The following is a 16,131-nucleotide window of genomic DNA, read 5'->3' as shown; positions in this document are numbered from 1 at the left end:
AGCAGCTACGCTATATGCTACTTAACATATAAAGACAGAAAGGTACTTGCTAGGGTTTAAAGAGAAGGACAGAAAAACACCAACTGACACTTCGCTGCAGTCTGGCAACTTAAAGTTCATAGATAAAGGTAATGTATAAACTGACACGACACACTTACTTGTTTTAAAATGTTTTATGCAGTGACACAAAGAGAGCAAGAATCTTACTGAAACAAATACCCCCTATACAAAGGCACACTGTCAGAAGAGTTCTCTGCTGTGTTTTATTCCTGTTTAAGAGGAGCTGTAAGAGGCAGTCTTACACTCAGTGGATGGTGTCATTGATCTCATCTTAAAAATGCCCAGCTGCCAAAACAAGCACCTTAAATTTTACTGATGCTCTAACAGTCAAGAGACGATCCTTCCAAAGCTACCTCTTTCGGTTTTTACACATCTTGCATTGCCAAAGACAAAAGAATATTCTCTTATGCCATTTACATGATACTGCTGAAGACAGAGGGTGGTAGCTTTCACCAGGAAACAATTTTTAGTGAATCATAGGAAAAAAATAAACACAGAAAAACATAATATGTCAGTAATCTTTGTTACACATTGTGTCTTAGAAGTTCATGAAAATAAAAAATCTTTAATAGTCACAGGTTGAAAGTTACACATAACAGTGCATGATTAGTTTATATTCATTATCAAAACTGAACAAGTATGCCAAGCAATACCTTCAGAAAGTACATAATTTCCAATATTGAGGCACACAGTCATGGAATAATTTGGCAAAGCAAAGCATGAACTGGAATGATAATTGTGATCCACACTTTCCCTTTTGATTTAGATGCTCATAACACACTGAATGAACTGAAAAAAAAAAAAAAAAAAAAATCACATATTAGAAAACGCTTTTTTTTCCCTCCTACTGTAAACAAACTCAGTTCATAAGCCATAAAGCTTTGTAATTACATATGAAAACTATCTAATAGTCAATTGAAGTTACAACAATAACAACACTGAACTACTTGAATGTACTGTTCTGATTATCTTGCATAGAGACAAACAGCCAGGAAGCCAAGACTTGCAAGGCTAACAGAGTACCATTTGTTGTGTCCATGTCACCACCTCCCCCAGACTTTCCCAGGAAAAATGCCTACCAAGCCTTAAAACAAAGAAGCAAAGTCCAAGTGATGTTACCAAGTGTTACAGCTTTTTGAACTGTACTGATAAAGGAATCCACAGGAAACTCATAATTAATTTGGAAACATCTCTATAAATGTGTGTGTAATAGAATACTCGGTTCCAACCCTTTTGCCTAGCTGAATCCAACAGAGCGCAATGAAACAAAGCCCCAAAACTCCTCTCAGGTAATACTGTTATCATAGGCAAGAGGCACTAACTGAAATTATTCATGTTTGATTCCAGTTTTATGTTTTCCCTCAGTTTTATCCCATAAGTTTAACTGATTCTTTAAAGTTAACTTACATCATCGTACTGGAAATTCACAAAACCCTGCTGAGATGCGTCCCTTCTTCTAAAACATTCTGCAAAGATATTAAAACAAAACAAAAGATAAGTAAGAACTACTCAATTTTTTTGTACTTTCACTGTATTTTAGCTACATGTCTATTGCAAGAGCCTGACTCTTACAGTCAACCGTTTGTATTAATCCTCATACAACAATTTTTTGTGGTAGCAAGGGTAAGAGGAGGACGGTTGGACTAGATGATCTTGTAGGTTCTTTCCAACCCTGTGATTCTATGATTCTGATTCTATAAAGCAAAACACCAGGTTCAAGACTGAACAAAATGAGAAATTAAAGCAGAGTAAAGCAAAGGGAAGAAAAAAAATATCCCAAAGTCACAAGAATGAGAACTCAAGAACAAAGGAACTCAAGACTTAACTGATCCCTATGTTTGCCATCCACAGCACTTTCTGCTCCATTAATAAATACAGTTTCCCAGTTGTGATAACACAATATTACCAGTCTCTGGAACAAACCCTATATTAGTCCATTTTTTCCAACATGGACTTCAGTAATCATCATCTGTAATTGTTATGGTTCTGCCTGTAAAATCCACTGCAAGAAACTTATTATGTTACATAAAAGTTGAACACGAGAAACCTGAGTAATTAGATTTTATTAAATAAAAACACATTACAGAGATGATGGTAACAAGGCTATAATCTGACATACCAGTGAGAGCTCTGAGTTTCACACAGCAGGCGATGTAATCGTCAAAAGTAATCTTTCCATGAGTGCTGTATCGCCTGGTGATGGCAGACACTGCCTGTGGGCTCAATCTAAATCCTATTTGGCAACAGAAAGACAGGTACGTTAACACGGCTGAACATTTTTATTGGAAATACTACGGATCAGTTACTATAGTAAGACAGTAGTTATGGGAGAATGCTGGAACTCACCAGCAGTGAGGAAATTGCACAGCTTACCCATAGTTGTCAAGGCTTTCTCCAGTTCTGGGCGATCCACCGTCCCACTGCTATCGCTGTCAAAACTTACAAAGTGTTGCTTCCAGCCATTGACCACAGCCCACAGTTCCTTAAACTCATTAAATCCCAGTGTGCCGGACATATCCCTCTGATTTTAAAGCTAAGAAAAACGTTCCTTAACTTCATAAATTAAAAAAAGACAGCTCTCTATCAAATGGAAATCAGCTTTCTTATCATCTGTAGACGAAAACTCTTTCTTTGAAGGTCACTCGTAATGGTATTTTGTGATTACTTCCTCTGTGCTGGCAAACTAACTGAGGCACATCTCAGCACCGACAGAGGTAACGTCACCAACCAAAACCAAACGCCAGAGGACTCACCATCCACACTTCTCACTTACACCTTATGAATGTGACTCACTTAACAAACTCCTCCTCTACCTGCTGCAGTGAAATTCCTACTAATGCATACATGAAGTAAAATTAGATGCCAAATCAAAAAAGTAAGGTGGAATAATATTAGAATATGATCAGATCACTGGTATCACAGTTTGTCCAAGTTACTGGACATCTCAGTTTCATTCCTCTTTTCTTATTAAACAACAAAACATTTGAACATCACAGACTAAGTTTAAACCACAAAACTCCCAATACTTCAACCCTGCACAGTGTATCTACATCTTCCATAAGGCTGTACTGCTGAATGCCATATACTCTAGTGTTACTAGAGTAACAACTTCATTCAAGGAACAGGATTTAGGAGGCCCTTAGATGATATCCAGCCTGTGTAGGACAGATGCTTAATTCATCAGGACATTACCATGCTGTCCAGTCTCAAAAGTAACATGAGCTATTTGCACAAGGCTCTGTTCTGGGCTGTCAGACCTGACTCTTCATACATTCAATGGATAAACAGCCCCCTAGTCTTAGGGATGTCTAATGATAATGTCACTTGTTATAAAACTGCCAACAGACTAATTTATTAGAATTCTGATTTATATAAATCATTCTGATAATGATTTATTAGAATTGTAAAAACGTACATGCATAAGAACAGAGTGTTGCAGTCCCCAATCACAACAAATCCAAATACCAAGTGAAGGCTGAATGTAAACTGCAAAGCATTTCCCATATCTCAGGTTCTCTCTTATCTTTGCTTACATAATGCTAAATGTTTATGCTCCATAACAAAGGATACGTCCAGCATTGAGATCATGAGTCTGCAAGTCTCCAAGTTGAAAGCTGTTCAAATTACAAGAAGCAAAATAATTATTATTTTGACAATTTCAGTTTTTATTCATCTAAGTTCTGTGTTATTCCTTTTATTCATCTTTAAGTTCCTTGTTATAAGATAAAGTAGTGTATACAATATAAATGAGCTCTTCAGTGTACAAAGCAATACCATGTTTCAATCCAAGTAAGAGCTTTTAATCATTACTTGTTAGAAACACTGACAGCAGACAATCTGGAGACACTTTAAATTCTATATAAAATTAATTTGCTCTTAGCTCAATCCATAAAGGTTTTGGGTTTCAATCGAAATGGTCCTTCATATTTTAACACAGAGATGATTTTAACAAGGTGCTTTACTCCCTGCACTCAATTTTGTAAATGGAATGCTATGCCCCAGGACAGAATGTTTGGGTCATTATCAAAGCTCAACTTCCATTGCAAACCAAAACTGCACAGCTCAGCAGTGGAGAAAACGAAGGCAGCTGAAGAGAAGCCCTAAGTGCACAGAACTAAATAGAGAATTTACATTTTAAAGTAGTCCATATGGACAGAAAGCCTCTTCACCATGCAAATAAAAGAAACTGAAGAAAGCACAACTGCAAGCACTCTCTAGTAGATGGGATAAGAATTAGTGCATGTTAGCATTGTTGCTTTGTTCATTTAAATTGTTAACTTACGTTTATAGGCTCCTGCAATCCCTGACTGGGTGAGACATCTCTGTAGCTCATCAGCATCTATTTGTCCATCCTTTCGATAACAGAAGATGTATCAGCTATTGCTTTAAATCGCTCTCCCATGTTGGTTACTCCCAGTACCCACTCCCTTTTCCATAGGCATTGATTTATTAATCCTTCTGTGAAACAACTGATTACCTGTCTCTATTTCTGCTGTAAGTCAAAATGCTATCTATCAATGACCCCTATTAATGAAGTTTCTTTAGCTGATACTTTTACAACATGCACTACCTTTCACATTTAGCGTTCCCAAAAAATGAACAGGATTGGCAGGTTTCAATGGGTTCAATGGGTATTTCTTTTACTCGAAGTTCAATGGGTATTTCTTTCACTTCAGAGATTTATGATTTCACTGCTACAGTAGAAAACCTGGAATCCAGATCTCGTATACATCCTCTTCTCAAGACTGCCTCAAGACTTAGAAATTTAAAGAGAAAAGGAAAAAAGGAAAAAAGGAAAAAAGGAAAAAAGAAGGAAAAAAGGAAAAAGAAAGAGAAAGGGCAGTTGGTGAATACTAAGCTGTTAGCAGAACAAACACAAGCAGAAAGCAAACCATTTTGAAAAAGAAAAAAAAAGAGAATGAGCAAGTACCAGAAAAGGTGTATCCACACTGTCTGGTAAACAATGTCCTTCCAAAGTATGCCTCTTGGGGCCAAGCAGAGAAAACAACTACTAAGTCATGGACAGCATGACTGATCACGCATGAACTGACCGAAGCAGAATTGCAATTCTATGCTGTGCTCCCTACAAACCAACATGAAGCTCAGTTCACAGACAGTTTGAGTATAATTTAATCTCATTCAAGGACAGAGCATTTGCAGTGGAATTGCCGGATCGTGGCCGGAACCAACGGCTGAGCAGCAGGAGAGAAGGCGTGGCTAACCAGGGAGCTCAGGTGCAAGAAATGCATCTGTGTGACGGCAGGGGAGGAGCCTGCATCCACCCCTCCTCACCCCCTCATTTAAGGGTGAGCAACCAAGGGAGCAGCATCTCTTTGGATAGAGGCTGTGCTCCTCTTGAGCTGTTACTGGAAGGGGGTGAGCCAATTTTCTTTGTTTTGTTTTGTTTTTTTTTTAATTTTTTAATTTTTTTTTTTTTTTACCTATTTGCTCTGTAGGGTTTGTATCCTACTACAAGGCAATGTCATCACCTTTTCCTGCCCTACAACATTATATCTGCAGGCACCAAAAGCAATGTTACATCAACTCTTTATTCCTTATTTAATGCTTTACTTAAAACAAATTTGTTTCTTTCTTCTTCAGGTATAGAGATACAGCATAGCATGGTCAAAATGATGCAGCCAGGTGACTCAGAAATCATAGAATCGTACAATGGCTTAGGTTGTTGGAAGGGACCCAAAGGATCATCAAGTTCCAACCTCCCCTAACACAGGCAGGGCCACCAACCTCAAGATAGGAAAGTAAATGAAGTATCATTTATTAGCAAAAGAGTAGTTAATATATTAAATGACATTTGACATGGTCTAGAAAAAGAAGATAACGTTTTGATTCTATGCCACGCTAATGGCAGCAGGAAAACAGGGCTGCATCCAATCTATTCCATCACCCTAGCTGTACAGCTGCATCAGAAACATTATGCTCACAAGAAAATTAAAGCATGAAACAATAATTTCAATTAGCCATGTATATTAAGAAGCAAGTATCCTTAAAGCCCTTGTGTATTCTGAAACAAAAGCCAGATCTGGATAACTTCAGAGTAGAAAGTAAGACAAAAAAGCATGATCTTTTGATTGTGTTTACATTACCATGAAAGGGCCTGGCCTTTATCTTTCAAAGGAGAGTTTAAAGAGCTAGACTGTAGAAGGCACAGAGGCTTTGGAAACATTAAAAATTATTAGTTCCTACGGAGGCAATAATAAGGATTTGACTTCTTTCCATAAACAAAGGCAATTCATCAAATCAAGACAAGAGTTCTGTTGTAAATTACTTGAAGTAGTTTGCAAGAAAGCTCAGGCAACATTCTGTATTAGGCATAAAAACAACACAGTGGCAAACCACTACAAAAGTTCTATAGCAAAGACTACTGGAGAACTGTGATATGTGGCTTTGTGCAGACTTTTGTAGCAGGCTGTGAAAACAACTGATAATTTATGTTTGATTTCACTGATTCCCTAACAGAATTTTTGCTTCTGGACAACTACTGGTCCCTGGAACAGACTCTTCTGATTCTAAGGTCGAAATAATTTAAAAGCTACTCTATTTATTTCCATAAGGAATGGTTTCTACAAATAAAGGGTATTTAGAGTACCAACATAAATACCTGAGGTAATAACTTGATTGTACCCGCTGGCTTTCTAGTTTTCAGTAACCAGGCCCCACCTAAGCTGTCTGGGAGTGTTCTATGCTGTACTTAAGTCCAGCTCTTGCCATAGCGCTGCATTCTGCATGCTGATACCTCTCTCTTCTTCTTTTCACCAGGACCTGACTCATTTTTCCCAGCATCAGTTACAGGCTCTAATGCTGATTCCTGACACACAATCTGGTGGCACATGAACGCAGAGAAGCACTCAAGCTGGGAAATTATCATTCAGCCCAGGCTCTGTCTTACTGGAGAGCCTTTACACATAACAGTTGAGTTAACCCAATGTTCACCTTTACTACAAAAATATAGGGTCTATGTATTTGCACATGTAGTGTTAGAGAAATAGCATATAGACTGAACGAAGCATTATTAATTGCAAAGAATAACAATGTGAACAAAAAGCCATAACCCAAATTACAGTCTTAATCTGAAAACTTAAACATGAGCAAGTCGTCTGAATTTAAACCCCATGTTGTCATTACATGTACTTGTGGGTATGAGATCCAGGAGCAGAGTTCTACATTTCCACACACTCCATAAGTGTGCAGTAAAAAGCTTTGTTATAGACGGAACTTCTGGCTCAATAAATCTGATTTGCTCCTAACCTTATCTCCAGAACAACCACGAATATATGTACAATTACAAAGGGAAGACAGTTGTGAACGCCCTTTGCTCATGAAAGGGTAGTCCTACAACAAACCTAGATGTTGGCTCAAGTAGAGACTGCCACTGCAGTTATGACTCTATTAAGCTATTTCATCATACAGTGATACCTTTCTTACTGGCATTTCCTGCTTTTACTAACAGCACCTTCACAGCTGATGTCCCCATTGTTTCTGGCTTTCTTTTCCAAAAACAGCATTTCCCAACCAATGGCTGAGCCACAATTCAGCTGTGGCATTTCAAGTAAATGCAATCATCACATATACAGGAACTATACACAGGCTGTTCATATGCACAGCTGTATCTCAAACAGTACAGATACATAGCTATACACTAACTATGCAGATTGAATAATGCTAACCAGCTCTTCGACTGTGCTGATGCATTTCAGCATATATGATAAGTAAGAACAGTCAACTATTTATCGATAACTTGAAACCATGGAGCTCTCCCTGCTGCAAAAATTAGGCATTTCTAAAATACAATGTAGAAATGATTGTCTCCCAAAATAAGAAGTAAATAACACTTTTTAAGTTTACCTGTCCAGCTACTGTAGCAAAATAACCGTACAGAGGATCCTGAGCCTGTCCAGGGAACGCTGGGCCTCCTGGAGCAGCTCCATACTTTAGAAATCAAGAAGAAAACGTGTTAATTTTAAAGTAATGATTCAGATAGGTATACGAAATAATAACATCTGTACTGAAGAATCAACTTGTGCTTTTATATATGGAGGTCGCTCTGGAAGTAATGCCTCCTCTTTGTTTCCATGGAAACTACAACAGAAAGAAAGCACAATAACACTCTTCAACAGAGCAAATTCTCAGCTACAAAATACTATTTTTGAACACAGTCACTGCCATTAACTGTGTATTTTCACCAGTGATGAACAAGAGCCTGCGTGCTGCTGCACAGCCTGTGTGTGCCAACAGATGTTGCTGTCACCACTGACATGCACAACCCACTGCTTCACTGCGCTCACACCCACTGTTTCATCTCCACAAACGTCCAGTCAGCGAATGTCAGTGGGTGCCATTTTTCCCGCATGGAGGAATTCAGTTCCGCGCCTTTGCTACAGTCCACACTTCATGTCCGATGGCATTCTGTCAGCCTTGCCCCCCCGCTGCCATCTGTCACACGGCAACGAAACGTAACGGAACATTGGTGGGAAGGTTCCGCATCTATGCCAAACCACCAACATCCGCCTCTGACGCCGAGGGCCAGCACGATAAAACAGGAGGCGTTAGTTTCGGAGCAGCCCTCGTACATACCCTGAAAGCACTGCTATCACTCAACCCCGCTCTGACGTACTCTTTGGTACTATTTCAGCCCCTCCGCACCCCGACACGCGCCGATGCGGCCCCTTCCTTCTCCGCGGGGCCGGGATCGTGCCTTGCGCACCGCACCGGCCCCGCGGCCCCCCACCGAGAGCCCCGCGGCTCCGCGCCCCTCATCCCGCCCGCCGCCCGGGCTCAGCCCCGCTCACCCCGCCCTGATAGTAACCGCCGCCGGGCGCCGGCTGCCCGGGGAACGCCATCTTCGGCTCGCACCTGCCCCTCCCGCCCGGCCTCGCCTGGCCGCAAACACTCGGCCGCGCCTGGGGGGGGGGGGGGGGTGGGAGAACGGGAACGTGGGGCGGGTCGCCGGCTCCGCAGAGAGACGCCAGGAGGTTCTTCAATGCTCCGATGCAACCGACGGCTCCCGCTCGATGGGGCCGCCGAGCAACGTGAGGCGCGGCCGCAAGGCGCTGAGGGAACGGAGGGCGATTCCCGCCCCCCCACACACAGGGGTGGTACGGCCCCGGCCTCGGCCCCGCGGCGATTTTTTCTCAGAGCGAGTGGGAGGCGCGCTGCCGCCAGGAGCGGCGCTTTTCTCGTCAGCGCCGGGGTGAGGCGCGGCCGGCGGTCGGGGCGCGTCGGGTGGTGCCGGTGGAGTAACCGCAAAGGTCATGGACTCAGTGATTCAATACTTCATGGAAACACAGGATCATTACATCACAGGTTGGAAAAACTCTCGGAGATCACCTGGTCCAGCCATCAGCCCGTCCCCACCCTGCCCACAGACCGTGTCCCTCGGTGCCACATCTACACGTTTCTTGAACACCTCCCAGGATGGTGGCTGCAGCACCTCCCCGAGCAGCTGTGCCCCTGCATCACCGCTCTTTCTGAGAAGAAATCTTATCCTAATATCCAACCTGATGGTAAAGGGAACATGTTTGAAGCCCATCTTTTGAAGGTGGCTGAGAAGCGAAGGAGTGACTGAAGAGGTTTTGGGCTTCACAGATAGGCTGTGTAGTAGCATATGTCGGTATCAAACTGCAGCAGCCAAGCGGCTTTACCAGAGTCAAACTGTTTGTAGTACAGATTGTAAGAGGCGTGGTGCTAAACTTGTTCCAGCATACATTGATGTCTAGGCAAGAGACCTTCCTAATTAAATAAGACCTGGGTACAGTGATGAAAAGAATTAAAGGCTGGAAAAATTGCAAGGAAATGATAAAGCATGTAAGTGATAAGATTTGAAGAGATGTACGCTGATAAGCAAAATGTCAGATGTATATGATACTCAGGTCATTCTGAATGCCGTGCCTCCTCTTTATTTCCATGGAGACTACAACTGCTACAAAGAGCACAATAACACTACTTGATGGAGCAAATTCATAGCTACAAAACGCTATTTTTCAGCAAAGTCACCACTATTAGCCAATTTGTGTGGGTGAGCTGATCAAGACAGGTGTGACAGCAGTGTGCAGTCATCCAGAATGTGGATTGTTTTTCGTGTCACTGTAGCCACTGCTGAAACGCAACCACCCACTGCCTCACTGTGCTCATATCCACTCTTTGGTCTCCATAAACATTCAGCAAGAGCCAAGGAAGGTAATTTTTTCCACATGGAGGAATTTAATGACACACTTTTGTGTCATACGCACTTCATGTCAGACACCACTTTGTCATGTCAGCCTGCCCCTCTGTTGCCATCTGTCACATGGCAACAAAATGGAACGGGATATTGTTGGGAAGGTTCAACTTCTACTGCTGTACCACCAACATCCACCTCTGATGTCATGGCCCAACATAATACAACAGAACAACCCTTGCATACAAGAGTGACCAATGGCGTAAAGGAAATAGGAAGAACATTTTAATTGCATTGGTAAGAATGTAAATATGTAGACTTGTTGCTGGGTGAAGATGCTAAAACTGTAGTAACTGTATAGATAAACATGTCTCATAAGGTGGGTTTCTGTTTTTCTGCTTGAACTTGGCACAAGCATCCAGTCATCCTCCATTTGCAGTGCTTTTAAGACTATTGGCAGTGAGTTCCCTGGTTAATGTTTGTGAGATTGTCTAAATTCAACCACACATATCCAAAGGAGCTAGGGAGATGAATATCACAAAGCAGTGCACTTTATGTGGTTTGTTGGTAGGTGCTTTATTTGCACTGGTGCATTTGGGCTTTGTTCAGTTTTCATCCAAGGCAAAAAGAAGGCAGCGTGAGGAGGTTAACTTTTACGTATCTGCTTGAAGGGCTCCCGACCTCTTGGTAACTGTTGAATGTACAAAAAGATAGCATTAGTAATGCACCACTAAGAAATATGTGTGGAATGTATGCTACTGGTTTTGTAGATCTCAGAGAATATGTAAGCCCTCTAGGGGGAAGACTGAAGAAAAGAAACACAGGATGCTAATTCAATTGCTTTTGAGATAACTCAGAATATTTGACTAAGAAAAGGCCTAAGTGAAATAATTTTGTCCAGAAAATGAAATTTTTGTGTACAGATTGTGTTCCATAGGTTTTTCTGGATTCTGCATGATAGGATTTTAAGAGGGAATTCAAGAGAGCTACGGTAATAGCATTAATACCTTCCAACCTGATCACTAGCCACATTCACTGCATCTGCCATGCTTCCTTAAGGTAAATGAAGGTCAGCATAAGTCTGCCTGTAGTCACAGACTTGCTGGCCTCCCTCTGCTGCCCCACCAGGGACGTGAGCTCCTCCACCTGAAACCGGGAGCCTTAAGACTCACAGTGCTGCTGCTTTGTTCCCAAGTGGGGCTGTATGCTGAGGCTTCAGGCTTTCCTGCAAACTGGATATGGAGTTTGGCCTTTCCAGAACTACAGTAGAAGAAGCTAGGGAGGAGAAAGGGAATTAATTAAAGGGTAAAGTTCAAATTTTCTGAAATGTTTATTTAGTAAATCAGAAGCACTGAAAAGTTGAGAATAAGTTTATATTAATGAGGGACAAGGAACCCCACTTGGTTACTTTTTTAGTGGCTATAACTTGGCAAGAGATGTAAATTCAGGCAGTGGAGAGGTAAATATAGTACAGACCAGAAGGCCTTACTGTATTGCCTTGCTCAGCACCCAGAATGAACACACATCCATTATTCAGCTGTTGGGTTTTTTTTGTTTTGTTTTGTTTTTTTAATGACACCAGCCTTTCTTTTTCTATTTCCTGCACACTGTTTATACTCAGTTCTACAGACAGTTATTCTGTACAAGGATTTTCTGTTGCACTGATACCTACAATAGCCAACTACTTTGCTAGAATTGTCAAAGAATGTGCTTGCAGGGGTTGGGGTGGGGAAGGTATTTCTGACACTTTATGAGTAAAGACTGGTACAGAGATTAAAAGTTTTTATGAAGTTTGATTGCCCATTTTGAGCTACCTGAATTTTCACCAACTCGACATGACTGCAAGTCTCAGTTTACCCTTCCAGCTCCAACCCCTTTAACAGATGGCTCAGTGATGAACTTCCTTATTCTTTTTCTTCTCTAGTTCCACTGTACTGTGGGACTTTTTCATTGCTCACCGGGCATCAGCAAGAGATCCTAAAGCAAGATAATCCTAACTGTGGATAGTACAGTTAATGAGGTTTTGATGCTGTGTTATTTGAGGTTAACAATCAGCTTTTATTCAGTACTGTACAATAGCACAACTTAACACATTAATTTCATTGTAAATATAGGTTAGTACATTCCCAAGATGAGATCTTTGCAGAATTAAAGCTAAAATGTAGTTCTGCAGTAACAACATATTTCTGTTGCCTTGCAGCTTGCAGTTGGATGGTTCCCAAGATGGTCTTTAGCTAAAGTTGTAATTAAGGTATTAAAATATCTGAATAAACGTGTCTGTGGCTTGAAAAGACATTTAAAGTTCCGCTTACTTTGCATATTACTTAACAATTGAACTGTATATGAACTACTGCAGCACAACAAAGCACAGCAATAAGACATGTGATTCCCTCTTATTATTGTTACAATCACAAGTATCAGCATCTATGTTCTGACATATATCAGAATATATATTCTCAAATCTTACCTTTGTATGGGATAAAACTCAGATGTAATGACTGAAATATAAACTCCAAGGCCAGATGAACTTGTGAAGCAGCATCCTGAATATCCACCTACAAGAGGGTATTCCTGGCACCACTCCCTCCTTTCTGAGGAATTTCTTAAAAAAAAAACACCACAAAACACTACAGATCTCTAATGAAAACTGGACAAATCATTCAGGAGGGAAGCCTGAAATGCACAACCTGTGGGCTAAAAACGAATCCAACCTTTTTTTAATATTTTCTTTTCATTACATTTTCTGTTTTGGCTGCACTATGGCTTGGTTTTAGTACATGAGCTGAAGCATTATTTAGTTTTGTAAAATTTCCAGCAGCTAGGACTTGTGAAAGCACTGGCTTGCTCTCAGGTAACCTGAGCTCATTTCTTCCACTTCATGGATATAAACCTTCGCATCAAGGCTTAGCTGTGCATTAGTTACGCAAAAACTCAGTACGATGCTGCTCTCCTTGCCATGTTGCACACTGAGCTCAGTTTTTCCAAGTGTTCACATATGAGGATGTAGGAATCTTGAGTTCTGAAATGTTGTTAGGTGTTAAAAAAAGCTCACAGCTGGTTAGTCAACCATGGAGAAGTGCTTTTGGACACAAAACCAGCTTGTGGAACATGAAAATGGTGTTTCAGATGTCTAAATTCATGGTTGTGAACCAATAGGTCTCTAGTGTTTATTTGTGCTCCCATTCCAAACTCTTAGGAGCTTTCTTGACAATCTGTGCAGATAATGTTTATTCTCTCCACGTCTACTGCTTGAACAGAGTTGACATCACTGTAGCATTACCAGAATTCAGCCTCATCTGCTGATCTGTGATTTCCATAATCGATGAGACTGGCTGAATTACTGGGGGAATGCCTTGGGCTGGTTTGCTGCAGCACTAATGCATGTGTGACTCACACAGGAGAAGTGGCATGCAAATAACAAACTCTGGGAAAGCAGAGCTTATTATTTATTTATCTGTTTACTTAATTTAAGGCCAAAGCATGAATGCAGTGCCTCACTACCATGAATGATGCAACAGACTTGGGGAAATCACCAGTTTCAGCATGCCTGGCATGAAAATGTGCCGCACCCTGGGGAAAAAAAAGTTGCATTTCTGATCTTTGATGTCTCTTCTTGTTTGTTTTGCATGTTTTGGTTACTGTTGCTGTTACTGCCCAGGGTGTATGTCGAAAATTCCTCAAGTACTGCAAAACATATCCCCAGGTGGTCAACTGATGTATTTACTCTTCCTGTCACAAAACTTTTACCTTTGAGTACACTTGTGAAGCACAAATGTTTTTCCTCCTGCTGTGGTTTCTTTATTTTTTTCTCTCATTTTTCTATTCTATTTTTTTTCTCTCATTTAATTCCATATATATATATGTATGCATATATTGTAAAAAAGGTATATATTAAAAAAACCAAACGACTCTTCAATTTAAGGAATTGGTTCATTTAAGGAATCGGACTATTGCTGTCCCAGAAGATGCCCACCAGGTGTCAGACTGGTACTGCCGTATTACTAACACGGGTGCATCAGCCCATGCTCGGGCTTGGTAGCTTTTTAACCTATAGCAGTTTTTCACCATACACAAATGTAAGCTTAGCCAAAGAAACGGAACCCTCCTGGGCTGGTAGCTTTCTACTTGGGTCTCAGTGCTGATCCACAGTATTCCTCGGTAGTTTTTCTGAGCCATTCTTTGTGCCAATCTCTCTATGTATATTATCTAACAGTGGTTTAGGAGTTTATATGTAGGCTGATATGTTTATTTCTGGAGGAAAAAAACCAAACACACACAAACAAACTTACACAGTTTTATGTATATTTTTTAAAAAGCTGATCTGAAGCTTTTGGCCAATACCCAAATATTTGAGTATGACAATTTTAAATAACTAGTTGGGTTAAGCAGCATGATTTCTAAAATTAGTTGTAGCTTTTGAGATTTTACCCTTATGAAAAATGTTTTGATGTCCACAGAAAAAGGGAGAGTCCACCACTTAAAAAAAATTGTTTTGTATCTTTCAGATAAACTATATCACGGGGAACTTTTGAGCTCTGGAAGTAAGAACATGTGATAAATAACATTATAAATATTATATAAAAACACATCAGTATTTGATTCATTGAGCTTGAGGACTTGATACTATGAGTATCCGGACAGCTGATTCCATACAGAATATTCTTGAATTTGTCAGATGTCTTTCACACTTTTCTTCCTTGTCATATTGATACTTCTTTCTTGTCCAGTTCTTCTGTAGCTGAATCCTTTTATACTTTGTTAATATACACATTAGAGATGATTGTTTCTTTTCCTTTTACGTGCTAGATGCACAGAAGAAAAATGATTTGAATTTCCAGGGAAATAAAATCATCATGCCTCATCTTAAAAATAATCTTCTGATCTTGTTTGAAAGTATGCTTGGGACTTATGAGACAGCAAAGAGAGTGGCTTGGCTTCACAAAGTTTGGGCTTCTTTCATGAAAAACCCTCAAGACTTTGTATCTTATTTGCTTTTTTTTGACAGCTGTCTATCGTCATTAATAACAATCCATATGTTTATACAATCTACCTGATCCAGGAACCTTTACAGATGCTCTTTTGTATTTGTGTTGTGCATTGATGTGTGACAGCCAGGAATGAATTGGCCTTGACCCATCCAAGAGCACTGCTTGCCAAGTTTGCAGCAAAGCTTTCTGATTCCTTTCTATTTTCTCTAAGTAAAAGAGCAATCAGTTGATGGCAGCGGACACTTAAAAAAAGACTCTTTGAAGTTTACAGCTACTCTCAGATGTAGCAATCCAGTCTGGGCAGTCTTTATAGATGGGCTCCCATGGCTGGCTAAAGCTCTGTTGATGTCAGCAGAGCTGTTGCTAACCACAATCATCTCTACACTCCTCTAGATCAGGCTATTTGTCGATCTCTGTAAGGATGTCCCCTCTTCTCTGTCTACTTCTATCCACAGGGTTTGTGTCTGTGCTCATTTCTTTCTCTCCTTTTTTCTCACCAACTTTTATAATAGCTAGTACCCAGTATGGCTTTTTGAGGATTTAGCTTAATATAAACACCTCTAAATCTAACAAGGCAAAGCATTTTCACATATAAGCTTGATTCAATCAAAATGAGTGTCTTCACCATGAGCTGCAGTGGAAGAAAATGGAAAAATTGAATAGTGGGGAAAAAAAACCCTAAAAGCTATGGTCTAATAAAAACAAAAAATATTCAGGGCAGAGCCAATGCCATAGTAGTTCTGACATGTAGGATGGTTACAGGACAGCTTGTGACCATCATTACCTTGAGTTTATGGGGCCCCAGTTGTTCCCTTGAAGAGGGCAATGTGAATTATCTCTGCAGAGTCCTGTGTTGCTCAGGAACTTGTGATGATTCAAAGTTTGAAGCAGTAACAGTCTTGTGAAGCT

At 40.5% G+C, this 16,131-nt stretch overlaps 1 protein-coding gene across 1 annotated transcript; it reads right to left on the bottom strand.

The window, feature by feature from the left end:
- Window positions 1-822: 822 nt before the first annotated feature.
- Window positions 823-8,918, bottom strand: SRI (sorcin; the record flags this gene model as incomplete). Its single annotated transcript, XM_079538044.1, has 8 exons — window positions 823-849; window positions 1,468-1,526; window positions 2,180-2,293; window positions 2,434-2,581; window positions 3,631-3,674; window positions 4,343-4,412; window positions 7,924-8,007; window positions 8,868-8,918. 8 exons carry the CDS (start codon window positions 8,916-8,918, stop codon window positions 823-825), a joined length of 597 nt encoding a protein of 198 aa, XP_079394170.1.
- Window positions 8,919-16,131: the final 7,213 nt, after the last annotated feature.

This window comes from Tetrao urogallus (genome assembly GCF_951394365.1).
Source record: "Tetrao urogallus genome assembly, chromosome: 7".
Taxonomy (NCBI): Eukaryota; Metazoa; Chordata; class Aves; order Galliformes; family Phasianidae; genus Tetrao; species Tetrao urogallus.
The sequence above is the reverse complement of the archived record's forward strand: the minus strand, read 5'-3'. Positions and strand labels throughout refer to the sequence as shown.